This window comes from Xiphophorus couchianus, chromosome 1 (genome assembly GCF_001444195.1).
Source record: "Xiphophorus couchianus chromosome 1, X_couchianus-1.0, whole genome shotgun sequence".
Lineage (NCBI taxonomy): Eukaryota > Metazoa > Chordata > Actinopteri > Cyprinodontiformes > Poeciliidae > Xiphophorus > Xiphophorus couchianus.
Window position 1 is genome coordinate 10,482,206 of NC_040228.1, and position 16,673 is coordinate 10,498,878.

The 16,673-nt window shown below is 37.2% G+C and overlaps 2 protein-coding genes and 1 pseudogene across 2 annotated transcripts; all 3 read right to left on the minus strand.

The window, feature by feature from the left end:
- Window positions 1–1,035: 1,035 nt before the first annotated feature.
- LOC114147858 (taste receptor type 1 member 1-like) lies at window positions 1,036–5,389 on the minus strand. Its single transcript, XM_028022553.1, has 6 exons — window positions 5,208–5,389; window positions 4,766–5,063; window positions 3,950–4,672; window positions 3,038–3,244; window positions 2,798–2,918; window positions 1,036–1,964 (listed from the first exon to the last, which is right to left on the minus strand). The coding sequence occupies exons 1-6, from the start codon at window positions 5,387–5,389 to the stop codon at window positions 1,036–1,038; spliced, it is 2,460 nt and encodes an 819-aa protein (XP_027878354.1).
- Window positions 5,390–7,985: 2,596 nt separating this feature from the next.
- LOC114145559 (taste receptor type 1 member 2-like) lies at window positions 7,986–9,008 on the minus strand (annotated as a pseudogene).
- Window positions 9,009–11,385: 2,377 nt separating this feature from the next.
- On the minus strand, window positions 11,386–15,937 carry LOC114156879 (taste receptor type 1 member 1-like). Its single transcript, XM_028037513.1, has 6 exons — window positions 15,656–15,937; window positions 15,271–15,568; window positions 14,447–15,172; window positions 13,602–13,808; window positions 13,212–13,332; window positions 11,386–12,840 (listed from the first exon to the last, which is right to left on the minus strand). The coding sequence occupies exons 1-6, from the start codon at window positions 15,838–15,840 to the stop codon at window positions 11,912–11,914; spliced, it is 2,466 nt and encodes an 821-aa protein (XP_027893314.1). The 5' UTR covers window positions 15,841–15,937; the 3' UTR covers window positions 11,386–11,911.
- Between the last annotated feature and the right edge of the window lie 736 nt (window positions 15,938–16,673).

A 16,673-nucleotide genomic window follows, 5' to 3' on the forward strand; every position in this document is an offset into this window, starting at 1 on the left:
TTATGAGTTTTTTTGTGCAGTCTTTGTATTCAGCTGCTATGATAACATGATCAGACTTGAGGGAATCTATGATAATTTTATTATTACTTTTCTACAGGAGCTGAAAGGTCAGACTCAGGCTTGTCATCAGTCTGGAAACAATCACCAGTTGTCCAAACAATATTCTGCATATTTACTTTGGATCCAAGGCTTCTTCAAAGATGCAGTCCAATACTCCCCATCTCACCACACTGTTTCCCTGCTGCGGAGCCCCTTCCTCTGGGAGCTCTGTAGAAACAATGTTGATGCAATGCATTCTGGGATTTGGAGTTTTTTGCCAGTCCCTGTATGAAGATCAGTGCTTGTTTTCCAGTCATGGTAGGCCCAATAGAAAAGAACACACACATGCACAAAAACAGTGGAGCGGTCAAAATTGTTGGTTAAATGTCTCCGTTTATTGTGTATTTGTGGGTGAGTACAGTTGATACTGAGGAGAATCATCAAGTTCTATCACAGATTTGTTTTATTCTTTTCATAAAATTCAGATCACACACATTTAATTACCATTCAGCGATGTTTGCATTTAAACATTACAACTTGGGTCAAACATTTTGGCTTCTCCAAACAGGTTGCTTGAAGTTTGTCCCATTCTTCCTGACAGAGGTGTTTTATTTGCCCTAATACAGGTTATCTTCTTCGCATACACCTCTATAGGACTGAGATCAGGATTTTGTTATGTTTACACTGAAGTGAAAAGTATTCCTATTTACATAAAGCAATGTCACCTTTCATTGTCTAAATTAGACAAAACACTGACATAAAAACTAAGAGAGTCACTCACACGCATTTACCTTGAATTGATGGACCAAAGACAGAGTGGACACAACAGCCAAACCCTGTCACTTGTCTCATAATTTTATTATGCTTCTCATGCTTGTTTTCATATTTTCTATAGCTAAACTGTGATTCATGTTGTACAGCTCTTTGTGACTTGAACAGTGAAAAATGCTTTATAAATAAACTTTATTTACTTGCTTAGACTTTCCTCTGGAGATGCTACTGGGAAATAGTTTTGGTATAATTTTGAATAAGACCTTGAAAGTATTTCTGTGTGTTTTTATGAGCCTGAAAAATCATGATGTGACATTTTGGGATGAAATACCACAAGAGAAAAGAGTAAAGACTTGACAGAACTGCCAAAGCATTGAGAGTGTGGATGTACTTTCCACGGTAAAGCAGGTATTCAGTAGCAAACACAATCCAGGTGAGGATCAGCAGCAGCAGGCAGAAGGTTATGGCTTTGGCTTCGTTGTAATTCTTTGGCAGGTCTTTTCCCATGTAGGAGAAAATGAAGCAAAGGCAACAAAGCAAAGGGAGAATAATAAAAGAACAAGAAGCTACAGCGAGATTTAAGTCACAGCTCAGAATAATTTGGTCCTGGTACCATGATGTCTCATTGTATGGTCTGGGAGGGTGAGAAGAAAAGCTAATGAGAATCAACATGGCCTGAGTTGAGAATGTCCCTGTGATGAGCAGCCATTGGCCGTGATATTTTATCCACCAGCTTTGGAGTTTGGGGAACTTGGCAGCTATTTTAAAAATGCAAACAATCTGAAAGGAGCGCACAACAAAACATGCCAGACAAACGGAGTAGCACAGAAGAAATGGGACATACCTCAAGACGCAAGAAGCATTTGTGGGCTTACCAAAGTAAAAGAACACACTGATACTGCACAGAGTGAGGCAGCCTAAGATCAGGAAGCACATCGGTCCTCCAGCAGATCTGACGACAGGAGTGTGGTAGTTGACGGCGAAGAGGAGAGCTACAGCCACAATGAGACCCAGCAAGATGAAGGTCCCGGCCATTACCAGTATAGCTCTGCTGTCTGTAAAGGGAACGTACTCCACCAGCCGCAGGTTACATGATGTACTTCCTTCTTCAGACCACTCTGTCTCCTTACAGCTGATGCAGTTGTAGGGATCCTCTGTTTTACAGTAGAGATAAACAGTCAAAAATAGCTAGAAGATTCAAGACAGGTTCAATTCTCTTCTGTTTTTAACAAATTCACTTGGTCTTATAATTGACTGAGTGAATACATTTACTCCAGTTGAATCATGTTCATTCAGCTTTGTATAATTTGACCTCCTGTTTTAAAGATCCCTATGTGAAGTACATTTTTTTGCTATTGTATAATTGCTATCACCATGAGACCTCAGAAAGAATCCTGGCTTATATCATTTGCTGGTGAAGCAACTGGACAAATTAACTATTAATTTTGTAAGTAAATTAAGTTGTACTTGTACAAGTTGACATAAAGCAAAAACAAAAGCATATAGTTTAATAAAAATCTACAGTTTAAATGTTTTAGAAGACTACCAATATGTAAACTTTGGCAAATTGTAGAAGAGCTTTTAATGATTTGGTTCTGTTCGCAGTTAAGCCCAAATGTATTTATACCTCATTCAGATTGAGTTTTAAAATTAAACTCATTCAACTGAGAAGTTTGGAATAGTGGATTAGACATCTAACAAGCTCTGTTAATGTAAAATACGTTTATCAACATTGTAAAACAAACGATCAGATTAATCAGAAATTATTTAAATTTTAGTTTAAAAATTGCATGAGTCAAAATACTTTATACCATTTTTAATAATCAATGTAAAATCTTTACTGGCATTAAAACTATAAACCCTTCTTATTATTGCTGAGCAGGTTTTTGCGTGTTTCCATGTTGGCGTTGTGGTGATTTGCTGTATCTTTGGTGAATTTTGGGTTTGATTGTAGACAGAAACAATTCTTACATTTCAAGTCATTTACCTGTGATGTTGACATATGTTTGAGGTGGACATATTTCACACCTGAAGCAACATTTATGGATTCCAATTGTTTTTCTTGCATATCCTGTTGGACATTCGGGGGAACAAATTGCGATCGGAACCTGCACAAGACAGCTCATTAGCGCAGCACAGGGAAGCTTTATCATCACATATGTAGAGCAATCATCATCCACATATGAATCCCAGTCATATGAGTGTATTACTAATAAAATAAACTCACCTCTTCGTCTGTGTGCCACTGAATTTGGGTATTGTTGATGTAGAAGTCAGGAGATTGGTTAAAATGGTAGAAGCCAACCTCCTGAGCATTGCCACTGTGGTTCCAGAAAACTATTGAAAAGTGCCCAAAATTTGGGTCTCCATTCTCATCAAATAGGACACTCTGGTTCAGCAATGTGAAGTTGGACTTCCTGAGTTCTTCTACCACCTGACATAAATTGTGCAACATACCAAGAACTGTCATCAACGTACAATCATGATGAACTTTGAAAGTGGTTAGTGAATCACATTTTGAAAAGCAATGAAATTAAATGCTACATCAACTCATTTCAAAGTACTTCAGGGTTTAGACCATCACAAAACAGCACATGATCTTGAAGTAGATGATACATGACTTTCAATATTTTTTGTAAATAAGACTCTGAGAAGACATTTGTGCAGGCCAACTCACTCTGACTCTCGGACTGGAAAAGAGAAACGTTTGAGAAGAGAAAGACCGGCACTAAAAAAGGGCTGTTCTTCTTCAAAGTGTTGAATCAGGGACCTTAGTACAAATGCATTGTGCACATTTCAGATTTTTACTTGTAAAATTACTTTAAGAACACATTTATTCCATTTCATTTTTATGTATTTGTTTTGTGTTGGGGAAAAGGTGCAAATAAAAAAAGTGTAAATTAAATTTTGTGGTTTTAATGAGACAAAAATGTCAACATTTTCAGAGATGTAAATCATTTCAGACAACACTGTGAGTGCAAGTAAAAATTATGCAAAACATCTAAGAAGTCTAACCCGCGACATTTGCAATTAGTTTTGCGTCAACCAGCGAAATTATGTAACTTTAGGAAATGGGGATTGTAAACAGGAAATTCTTCAACAAATGTCTGTAAACTACAAAAGATTAATGTATACTTACCATAGATGGCTGCACTGGTATAGCATCATCACATCTGTCAGTTTCACATTGTAGGATGTTATGTAAAGCCCGGGCAACAGCATGCACAGCGGAATACATCGGGAAAGAGAACGACGGATCTGCTGCAATAATTTGTCCAGCTGTCAGATTTCTGCAGTTGCAAACCTGATTGCACGTCTGCTGCTCGGCATCTGCTTTGATTGCCCGCCCTACCGTAGAGTAGATAAAATCATCGAAACCAGGAATTGTTACCACTGGCTGAGCAACCCCGAGTACAGTTCCAATATTTCTGATTCCCTTCATGTTGGGGAGCTTTTTGTTTAAAGACCATCCGTCATCCGCTATCCACACTTTGTTGGTGACATTCTGCTCAATTGCAGTTTTAATGACGGCTTCGGCGTAAATCTTTGGCGCGAACACAATAATCACATTTAGGTTTTGTTTCTCCATCTGTTTGAAGACTAGTGAGTAATCAGTGTCTTCAGCAAGGGCCTTGGAATAAGCCAGGCAGATGTCGGTGTTTTTAATCTTTTTAATGAACATCTCCAAGCCGTCGACGCCAAAGTCATTGTTGCTGTGGAGGAAAGCAACCCAACGCCAGCTGAAGTGTTGAAGAATCATGGCAATCACTCCCACAGTGTCCTGATTGGGGTGCACTGTTCGTAGAAAAGACGGGTATTTGCGTTTTTCGGAAAAAACTGAAGCAGAGCTGCCATAACTGACCTATTGAGAAATCATACAGAATAATGTTTAGTGTAGAATTGGTATATAAAAAAGTAATTAATAACTAAGTGAAAGGCATGCAAGGATATTTACCACAGGAATGTGATCCACCATGAAAAACGGTGCCACAGTCAGGGTATGTGTGCTGGTGAAAGGACCAATCAGTGCTATCACTTTGGACCGATTCTTTGATGGCTCCCGCCAAGGTTGGATGGAGCCATCGACGGAGATGAGCTTGAGGATATCTGTGAAGCTGCGTGTGTCCGAGCAGTGGTCAAATAGCTCGTAGCCAAGGGTGACATTTGGCAGCAGGGTGGTGGAGTTATTTATTTCCTCAACCGTGAATCTCATCAACTGAAACCTTCGGTAATTTGGAAGAAGGAAAATCTCCCTGTGGGAAAGGAAGCCATGAACTGACGGAGGTGCAACAGATGTGCATTTCTTTATCAATGATATTGTTTTTAAAAGAACAAATGTGCTATCTTCTCAAAAGAGTCAGACTTACAAACTTTATTAATGAATTGATGCTACTCACCTAGAACAGTCGATGGCTTCAGGTCTTTTCTGTGAAGGAGGTGAGCTGATAAAATGGATGTCAAAAAGTCCACCAAGTAAATAATCTCCCTCCAGTTGAAACTCTGAGCGTCTCAGTGTGGATTTTGTGATGCCTTGGAGAAAAAGTCCCATCATACACACGGCGGCAATAAAATGTTTCATGCTCACGATTAATGTTTGCCGGTCTGACATGAACTGTCAGTGGGTTTGTTAGACGCTAGTGATGCTGAACCCTATTCATTTCCATGCTTGTGGTAATAGAATTTATTCTGAGAAATGGTTGAAGGAGAATTCACAAATTAGCATGCAAAAGCATTGAAATTTACTCCTGAGTTTTCACAGTAAACCAGGGTTTGAAGTTTAATTCCTGTACCAAAAAAAACAGATGTCACTCGTTTACATGTTTCCTCTTTTAGCTTATATAGGAAAATTTCAATTTAATTCATAGTTAAGAACATTTTCAAACAGCAAATCTCAGTCAGTACAGTAACATGACAGCACAGCACACAGATGACAGAGATGAAAAATAACATAATATCCCCTTGTGTCTTGTGTTCAGGGTAATAAGCATTGTCTTAGTTTCACCTCCTTCAAAAAAGAAACATTTTATAAACACTTCATTCTGCTCCTTTTACAACCATGAAGTTACACATGCTAGAATGACTTACTTTGCTGTACAAAAGGACTCATGGTCCTTCCACTTATTTCATTTAAAATTTTGCCTGACTGACTTTTTACCAGGTTGCAACCTGGTAAAATAAGCTGAAGTTCAGGAAGCAATAATACTTTTGCAAGATGTTGTCCATATCTAAAATCTAACTTTTGCAAATAAGTACTCATGTTTCAAAAGACAGGAGTTTATGCAAACATGTTGCATATAATAAACTTTTATCTTTATACAGTATCTAGATGCACGTTTAAATTTTCCCTCCAGCCCCCCACTACCTCACACACTTTATCAAAGAAAATAATTAACTATTTCAAATGTGAGTTTATGTGATTTATTTTCTTTTGTCCTCATTAACAAACTAAAAAACGAACTTCCCTGCTCTTCCCTTGGTGTCTTATTTCTGTCTTTTCTTCTCTGTTGGCCAGTTGCCCCTTTCAAAATGTAAATACAATTAAATGAAATTGTAATCAAGCTCTGATATGCATAAACCTTACATTTGACCTTTTTAATGTAAATTAGTAGCCGAATCAAAAATGTTATTTCAATGTTGCCACCCAGGCTAGAACAGAATATTATATGATTTGCTGTTTCCCACTTTTTAATCTTTGATCTTGATTTTGTTTGTGAATAAATGATGTATGTAATGCCACAGATTGTGTTTTATTTCAGTTTGAGTTTGTTCTTTACTTCTGCCAGAGCTGAGTGGAGAAAACCCACATATACTGAAATATAATAAGACTGTGAAATCTGAAAAAAGTTGCCTTTGCGATTGTTAACCACAGTATCATTAGTACCATAAGAAATCCTTGTAGTTAAAAAATTACAGACAGACAACTTTAACATAGAGGGAAATTCTGTATTCTTGTAGATTGAAATGAAAGCAAAAAATACAAGAAAATCAAGAATTTGCAAAATCTGGACCTTTACTTCTTTATTACTTGGATCAAACATTTTTAAACAACAAGATGTTTAGCTTACATTAAAAAAAAATCTCTTTAAAGAGAACAAAGTTTAACCATGAGAGGATGCCATGATTTTACATCAGGATGATAAAATCTGACTAAATCGCTTGAGCTTTTGTTTGACAAAGACATGAAGAAGAAAATAAAACAAACAGTTATTGCTAATAACACATATACAGTGCAGCATGTAAAGTGCAACATAGTTGTCTAATTAGATGTCAGAGTTGGTTATTTAAAAAAAGTTTATTTTAACTTTTATTTACATATATTACAATTACATTCCTTTTCTGTCCATCTGGAACATATTGAAGTAAGCTTAATTCAATATTAGCAATTTCTAACGGAAAAATCACACTGAACTTCTGGCTTTTACAACAATATCTCAATCCCAAATGCAGGTTTAACTCAATATGGAGTAAACATGTTGTGCCATACAATAGAGAATATCTGAAATGTCTCAAAAAAAGGTTTCAGACTTGCTAAAGACATTGTAACTATATACTATAAACTACTATAACTATAAACATTCAGTTTACCTTTTTTTTTTTGTTTCTATACAAAATTTTCTTGAATATTTGAAACTGTAAAACAGGTTCTTTAAATGTTATTTTAAATGATGTCATTTTCTTTTGGTCAATTGGTTTCTATCCATCTATCACAAACACTCAAAATTGGATGTTCAAACTCAAAGTTGACTTTGAAAGTTGTTGTTTTGTGCCATCTGCTGGAGGTTTAGTGTAAACACAGGTGAAAGCCGATATCAGCAGTCAAAATAAGAGCATAATAGTAAAACAATGTCAATATTCTAACAGAAACACAAACATTTTAATTATTCATCTTTACAAAATGAACGTAGCAGCTACTGTTTTAGTTCTGAAAAGAGCACAGATTGCTTCAAATTATACATTCTCCTCAGTCTATTCCCCTTTTTTATATTACAAACAAAATTATTGTGATCTATTGTGATTTTTTTGTGATTGTTAGCCATGAAAGTGGCAGCAGGAGAATAAATTCTGCATCTGTGCGACTCATTACAAGGCCTCTGCAGACCTTGATAACAAACCAAGCCAGACAAAGTGTGTAAAACAAGAGATAGGGGAAGTAGTAGTAGTACTTTATTATTCACTTATTTCCTTGCCATATACGGCTGGACTTCAATGTCACGATTGCATTTATTAGCTCCACACTGTAGAACATTGTGTAAGGCATGAGCAATGGCAAACACAGCAGAATTACAGGAAATGAAAAGGACGGGTCCATTGAAATGATGTCCTCTGGAACTAAGATTGTTGCAGTTGCAGTACTGATTACAAAACTTCTGTTCTTTGGCCATCTGGCATTTGGTAGAGTAAATGAAATCATCAAAACCAGGAATTGGCAACACCGACTGAGCCAGCCCAAGTACAGTTGCAATGTTTTTGATCCCTTCCAACCTGAGGAGCCTTTTGTTTAGGCGTCCCCTGCTATCCACACCTTGTTACTGACATTCAGTTGTATTGCTGACTCAACGAGAACTTCGGCTTCCAAATTGGTGGAGAAAACAATGATGGTGTTTAAATTCTGCTTGTCCAATCGTTTGAATATTTGAGCATACTCCGTATTTTCATCGAGGAACCTTGGCGCAGGCCAGGCAGGTGTCGGTCTCCTTAATCGCTTTTCTGAAAAGCTCCAGTCCATCAGTGCCAAAATTGTTGTCACTGTAGAGGAAAGCAACCCGGCGCCAGTTGAAGTGAGCTAAGATGTTAACCATGATATCTATGATTTCTTTGTTGGAAGGCACTGTTCGGAGAAAAGATGGAAATCAGATTTTTTGAGAGAAAGCAGAGCTGGCAGCGCCTTAGCTAACCTGTAGAAAGAATAATAATTCACACAGTTTTGTGACAATAACTTTACAAACTATACATTTAAACTGTTGGTTTGCACTGTTTATTTTATACAGCAATAATAAAGTAAAGCCTACCATCGGGATTAGGTACGACATAAACAGTGGGGCTACAGGCAAAGTGTTGGTGCTGGTGAACGGGCCGATCAGAACAATCACGTTGGGATTTTTGGAGAGATTCTCAGGTGATTTTCTCCACGGCTGGATCATGCCATTTTCTGATACGAGACTGAAAATTACTAGGAAATTTATTGTGTCTGTGTTTTTGTTTTAGTTTTCTGAACGGCTGGAAATATTCCATGAAAAGTTAACTATTCTCTGCGCAATTAGTGTGGAACAAAGTTACAGTGAGATGACTGACATTTATTCATGAGTTAATTTTTTGTGAAGTTTTCCTGGACCAGTCGATGGCTTCTGGTCTTCTGAATCTCTTGAAAGGGAAATCCTCTAATGTTGCATTTCCATGGGCTTTTTATGCATGGCTTCATATATCAGATATAGATATCTTGAAATGATTGGTGGACAGTTAACAAATGAGCATGCAAAGAAAATCCCAGTAATTCAGGAGTCTCTCTTATTTCTTCACAAGCAAGTTGGAAGTCACTGTCAAAAAGGTCATCCTGTTTTAAAATCTTTTAATCAGATCCCTGGTCTAGTTCATTAATTTGTATAATTTAGATAACTTTAATACCTCAACTGGAACATCCAAGATTTGCCAATTAAAATATTGGCCATGTGTGCTGTGGAACAAAAAACACTTTATTACAACTTGCTTCAATACAAAAGCAATTGAATATTGGATACATAGTGTATGTTTAATGTGGTTAAACTGAAAAAGTCGGAAGTCATGCTTACAGATTTTGCTTTGTTCTTAAATAAACATTGAACATTTTTTTAGTCTCTAACAAACTTACAACATATTTGTGAAAATGCAAAAGTTTCAGCAGTATCACGAAGTGTTTGAATTCAGGATGAATTTCACATAAGGATCAGATATGAATGAGAACAATAAAGCTGCTGATCGAAGTCCGTAAGTGGTTAAAAGCAAATGAGCTCGAATTATTTGACTAGTTCGTCCAGGTGTCTTTAGCTTATGGTAAAATGTTACATCCTCTTACAAATGAGCTTTGCTTGACTTCATCTTTGGCCACACAGATCATTTGCAAGACCTCTGTGGGAGGCAGTGGCAGTTTGCAAAAAACAAGAGCAGGAGTCTATTAAAGTTTGAATTTACGTCAACCTGTTTGTAAAAAAGTGCAAAGAGACAGGTGTAAGGGTGATTTTGGGGCTTTGACAAAAGTTGTACAAGGAGGACAATGCAGAATTAAATACTTTGATTTAATTCGAGTTCACATGTTTACACTAATAACTAAAATCGCCTTTTTTTCTAACTATGATAAAGTCAGATGAGTTTAAGTTTTTCTCTTTTAAATAAATTTTATAATGTTGCCATTAGAATGCATAAGCTCACAGCTATGTCAGCGTTTTATTAATAAAACAAATATGATCTTTAGTCTTTAATGTCGTTGTGTAGTTTCCAGCCACATAGTGCCATCATATCGCACAATCCAGTAACTATGTTACCTTCAGCTGTCATAAAAATGCTGTATATATTTCAGATATAGCTAAAAGAAACTTTAAACGTCTCTGTAATTTTGACACCTTGAAATTGGGCCTCTGTCTCTTTAACAAGCTCTTATTATTTTCAACATCCCACCTTTAGCATTTACAACCATTCTTGTGAGCTTTGATTGAAAAGTAGTGTGTATGGTAAGCTGAGCAAATACACATTTCCACCAAGTGTTCGGTAATTACTGCAGCCGCTAGTCTAGCTCAGTGGGGGAGTCAGGAGGGAGGGCTGCTCTGTGAGCCTGTGCAGAAATATTCACCACATGGTGGGAGCAAGCTTTTAGGCATCCTGAATGAATGCCAGGGTAGATTCAAGGATTCTTCTAACATGCATGAAATAATCAACGCAACACTCCAGGTGAGTTTTTGATGAGGGAATAACATTATAAAATGATACAAAGCTTTCAAAGATGTAAATTTTAGATAATAACCCCCTCAATGGGTAGTAAGTTGCTAACAGAGTTTATAAAAAACATGGCAAAGATGTGATTTGATACTTTCTTTTCAAGATGGAAGTGCCCACATATTGTTAGTGATGCTTAGCATTGATAATGATTGATGATTGTGACTGAGATAACAACATTTATATATATGTAAAACTACAACAACATACTTCATACTTCATAAACATGGCAAATCCATCAGTCCGTTATCAAAACCTACTTAGTTGTTGTGGTTGTTTACCAATTCCTTTGCTTATGCATAAACTAAAAGAAGTGTGCCAAGATCTCAGCCATGCAGTTCGCCTGAATTCATTTTAAGAATGGATTGTTAATCGTTTGAAAAATATGATCTGCTTTTTCTTTGTGAAGTCATTTGACCTATTGAGTAAAAAAAACACAAAAGAGCAGCTTCTAGAGAATATTGAGGATGAGAATATAGCTGCTATTTTAATAGTTAGTACTTCTTACTCTGTGACTCATAACATTGTTCAAAACAGAGGTGACATTTTGCTTTCTATTAGCGAAACATGAAAAATTACATAACAAACAAAACAAACTATATATTTTATTAAGTCATGTTTACAGGGATTAAACATTGGAACAACACACAGAAATAGTACATAGATTATTACAGTAGTATGTTCGGTTCACTACAGAGCGTTCTGAGGTTTTTGCAATCTGGCTCCATTTTATTTTGTGTTTAAATCATAGTGTAAAAATTTGTATCTGAATGCACATTTTAAGGATTTATATATAGACATTTTAAGAGTAGAGAGGTGAAAAAATACTAATGTAAGATCAAAAATCTAATGAATATTATAGTTATCACATAGGTATCTATTGGTATATATTTAAATATGAGAAACAAAATAAAAGTCAGCCAACAAGATATTTATCAGCTGGAACAATTCCTCAAAAACATTTGAAGACCGGCTTTACGTTTACTCTGCTGTGTTTGCTATTGCTTTACATCAATTGTCTCACCCACTTATCTAAAATGTTTGCAAAATAAAGATTATAACAGTATCACATCACTGAAAGAAATTTCTGCAAAATAATCATCAGCTACTGTCTAAAGCAGAACATAGTTGAAGGCAACTACTGGCTAACTGTTTTCGTATAATTCTGGATGAGACCCTGGAAGTGCTGTTGGGTGTTTTTCTGAGGTTGAAAAATAATAATGTAGCATTTTGGAAAAAAATACCATAACAGAAACGAGTAGAGACTTGAAAGCACTGCCAGAGCGGTAAACGTGTGGATGTGCTTTCCATGGTAAAGCATGGTTGTAGTGGTGAGGACAATCCAGGTGAGGATCAGCAGCAGCAGGCAGAAGGTTATGGCTTTGGCTTCATTGTAATTCTTAGGGAGGTCTTTTCCCATGTAGGAGAAAATGAAGCAAAGGGAACACAGTGAGGCGAGCAAAGAAACAGAACCAGATATCGCTTTGAGGTTAAGGTCACAACCGAGTATGATTAGTTCTGTGTAGGAAAACATATCGCTGTAAGGCTTTGGGGGGGCAACAGAATAGCCAATGATTAGCAAGACAGCCTGTGTGACAAAGGCCCCACTGATGACCAGCCACTGTCCGTGGTATTTCATCCACCAGCTGAGGAGGTTGGGGAATTTAGATGCGATTTTGAAAATACAAACAATCTGAAAAGAGCGCACAACAAAACCTGCCAGACAAACGGTGAAGAACAACAGAAACGGTAAAAACCTTAACACACAAGATGCGATCGTGGGTTTGTCGAAGTAAAAGAACACGCTGAGACTGCACAGAGTGAGGCAGCCTAAAATCAGGAAGCACATCGGTCCTCCAGCAGATCTGACAACAGGAGTGTTGTAGTTGAAGGCAAAGAGCGCAGACATGGCTACCGTGAGGCCCACGAAGGTGGAGGCTCCGAACATGATCACTATGGCACCACTGTCTGTGAACGGTATGTACTCCACCAGGCGCAGATTGCACAGCGTACTTCCTGGGTCAGACCACTCCGTCTCCTTACAGCTGATGCAGTTGTAGGGATCCTCTGATGTACACAAAATGAAACCACACGGTCAACAGGGCTGAGAAAAACTCTAAATATACATTTGCAGCTTAAATACAGATAGCATCTTTCTTTCACTTCTGTTTAAAACAATACTTTATGAATATCAAAGAGAATTCAAATGTTTCTAGGTTGAAAAATCTCCTACAGAAGTTTATCTTACCTCACATCTGAAGAAGCCTCTGTTGTTAATATGAGAACTAACCCTGTCAAATGCCATGCATTTTTCAAATAGCGCACAAAGATTCGTCAACTTAGACTTTTTAATAAAAGTATCAAAAACATAAACAGTAGAAGCTTTTACCTTCTACTACTTTTTAAAAACATAAAAACTTAGAAGTAGAAGCTTTTACCTGTCGTGTTGATGTAAGTCCCATCTGGGCAGATTTTACAGTGGAAACAACATTTATGGATTCCCTCTTGTGCTTTTGAATACCCTTCAGGACATTCTTTGGAACAAAATGACGCTGGTTCCTGCACAAATTAAACAAAAGGACAGAGCGGTAGGAGGTGGGTTATTTATGCATAGAGTGGAGATGTGTATGGAACAATTTATATATAAATCCATTATTTAGTTGGATTGAAATGAAAACAGGATACACACTATATTATGGCTTTCCCTTTTAGGGGTGGTGTTTCATTTTTGTTCACAATATTATTTACATGCCTCTACATCTCTACAGCCAACCAGGTTTAATGTTAGTAGTAGTGCTTCAATTTTTGATTTGAAAAGCCAACGTTACCTTCCCGTCAGAATGCCACTGAATCTTGGTGCTGTTGATGAAGAACTGGACAAATGGGGGGAACCTGTGAAACCCGACCTCCTCTGCCTCACCACTTTGGTTCCAGAAAACGATTGAATAAGATCCGAACATGGGGTCCCCATTCTCGTCAAACTGAACGCTCTCGTTTATAAGTACAAAGCTGGATTTTCTCAGTGCTGTTAAAACCTGCATTTGACAAGCAAAGTTTGGATGCAGTCACTGCTCTACCTTCATATTTAAAGTGTGGAATGAATAAGGTGAATTCAAAGTACAACAAATGTTTAGATACGGCGTGATTTGAATGACACCTTAATTATTGTTGCATTGACAGTTTTATTGTATCCAAAAAGTGCAATGGTTGTAGAACATGAATTTGTCATGCCATGGATTTAGATATATAGTTTTCATTCTAGGATTTAACAACCAGTAACATCAACCAAACACAAGTACATTTAGGAGATATATTCTAGATTTATTCTAGAAAAGCAATTTTCTAGAATAAATTTGGATTGGTTTTCATAAGAAATTGCAACAATACATGTAGAGGTTTGTTATTTTAATATGACAAAACAAGTTCAAGAGGCCTGATCTACTTTCCAAAACCCAATATCCCGACAAACTAATTAATTAGTTTTAGTACATTTTGTTAACATAATTATCCTTAGGGCTAATCTTGCTCTGGTAGAAAGTGTGTGTATGTTGAATGATGGTATTTATCCAAACAAATAAACATCAACAATTAATTTGTCTCTTTCAAATAACTTCCAAAACCATAAAAACTGCCAGATAAAAAAATTACTGTTGTATGTTTTCTGCATACTTACCATGTATGGTTGCACTGATATAGCTGTATTACACCTGCCGGACCCACATTGCAGGACATTGTGCAAAGCATGTGCAACGGCATAGACAGCAGAGTAAACAGGAAAGTTGAAGGATGGGTCTGCGTTGATTACATCTGCAGCAGTTACATTGGGGCATTCACAAATCTGATTACAAAATGTTTGTTCATCTTTGTCATCATGCTGAGACTGTCCTGTGGAGGAATAGATGAAGTCATTGAAACCTGGTATGTTCATTTTTGGCTCAGCTACCCCCAGAACAGTTCCAATATTTCTGATTCCATTTTCTTTGGGGAGCTCCTTGTGCAAGGACCAAGCATCCCCTGCTATCCACACTTTGTTGGTCACGTTTTGCTTTATGGCTCCTTTAATGAGAGCTTCAGCAGTCCATTCAGGAGCAAAAACAATGATGATATTCACTCTTTGTGCCTCTAGCTGTCTGAATAAGAGAGGATAATCTGTGTTTTCGTTGAGGCCTTTGGTGTATGCCAAGCAGATCTCGGTATCCTTTATCTTCTTCATGAACAAGTCCAAGCCATCTTTTCCATAATCACCCTCACTGTAAAGGAATGAAACCCAGCGCCAGTTGAAGTTCTGCAGAATATTATAAAGCACTTCAATGACATCTTTATTGGGATGGACAGTCCGTAAGAAGGATGGGAAGTTCTTTTTTCTTGAGAAGACAGAACTAGCAGCCCCATAACTGACCTGTTTTATGAAAAAAAAGATTTTTTTTCTCAAATGTACATCTCATCATGCAGTTATATGTTTTGTTCTTAGTTAAAATCAATAGTATGAAGCCTTACCATAGGAATAAGATCCGTCATGAAGAGTGGGGCCACTGACAGAGTCTCTGTGCTTGTATAGGTGCCAACCACTGCAATCACTTTAGAAACGTTCTTGCTCAACTCTTCCCATGGGTAAATGAAATTATTTTCAGAGATCAGGTTGAAAATGCCAGGAAAATTCTGTATGTCTGAGCAGTGGTCAAATATTTCATAACCCAGAGTTACGTTTGGCAGCAGGTTAGTGGAGTTATTGATTTCATCAATGGAAAATCTCATCACCTGAAACCTCCGATAACTTGACAGGATTAATCGTTCACTGTCAACAAAGGAAGAAAAATCAGAGTAAAATTTCAGAGGGAAGGTTGATCACATCTTAAATCAGAGCCAAGATTACTAAACCTACCTTGAGCAGGTAATGGTTTCTGGTTTGTAATGAGGATACGCTCCACTGACATGATGAATATCAAAAAGACCCCCCATCAAATAATCCCCATCCAACTTGAACTCTGAGGCAGTGACTACATCAATCAGGAGAGGCAGAAGACATCCCAGCAGATGCAGATGAGCAACCGCCTGTTCAGCTTTCATAATTACAGTATGCCTCTTTCAGCATAAAAACATAAGCAACTTTTCCAAGAGTCACTGCTGGGGACTGAGCTACAGTGATCCAAGAACTGAAGATGAATGAGGTGTCATAAATGCATGGCTGATGGCTAAAGGAGAATTTACATATCAGCATGCAAACATTCTCTAATCCACTTCTGTATGCTCCCATAATGTAAGCAACCACCATGAGCCACGAAGTCCACCACTTTTATGGTGAATCAATCCAAATGCAATTTTACATTGTGGTAAAATCCACCAAATTTCCTTATGTGTCGCTCATGTTGAATGTTCTGAGTGTCTGCATACGAATTCATTTAGCCGAGAAGAGATTTAAGAAGTAAAACATTGATTCATTCTTACAAAGCCAACTATTTTAATGATGGCAGAACTACAGTAGGTCATAGCAATACAGGAAAAAGAGGCAAGAATATCATTGGTTAGTGTGTTGATGGCTGTCTTATATTAATAAAGGAAGGAAAATAAGTACTGAAGACACCAAACTTTCCTTAATAAGCCTAAAACAAACAAATAAGCAAAAAAATAACAATGCAACCAAGGCAACATGACACTTCCTCATGCTGGCAACTAGTTACATTGCTGTGGGATATCATCCCATTCTTCAACAAGCATTTATTGATAGTTAGTGAGTTTGGATAGGTCAGTCTCTCTGGCACATACAGGACCTCTAAGATTATCCAGACAATGTTTAATGAGGTTCTGGTCAGGACTCTTAGCAAATTTCTTTTCATAAGTTATGGCTGTAGTCTCAGGTCTGTGTGGGGCAGTGTTGTCATCTTGAAGGATAGTGCTTGGTC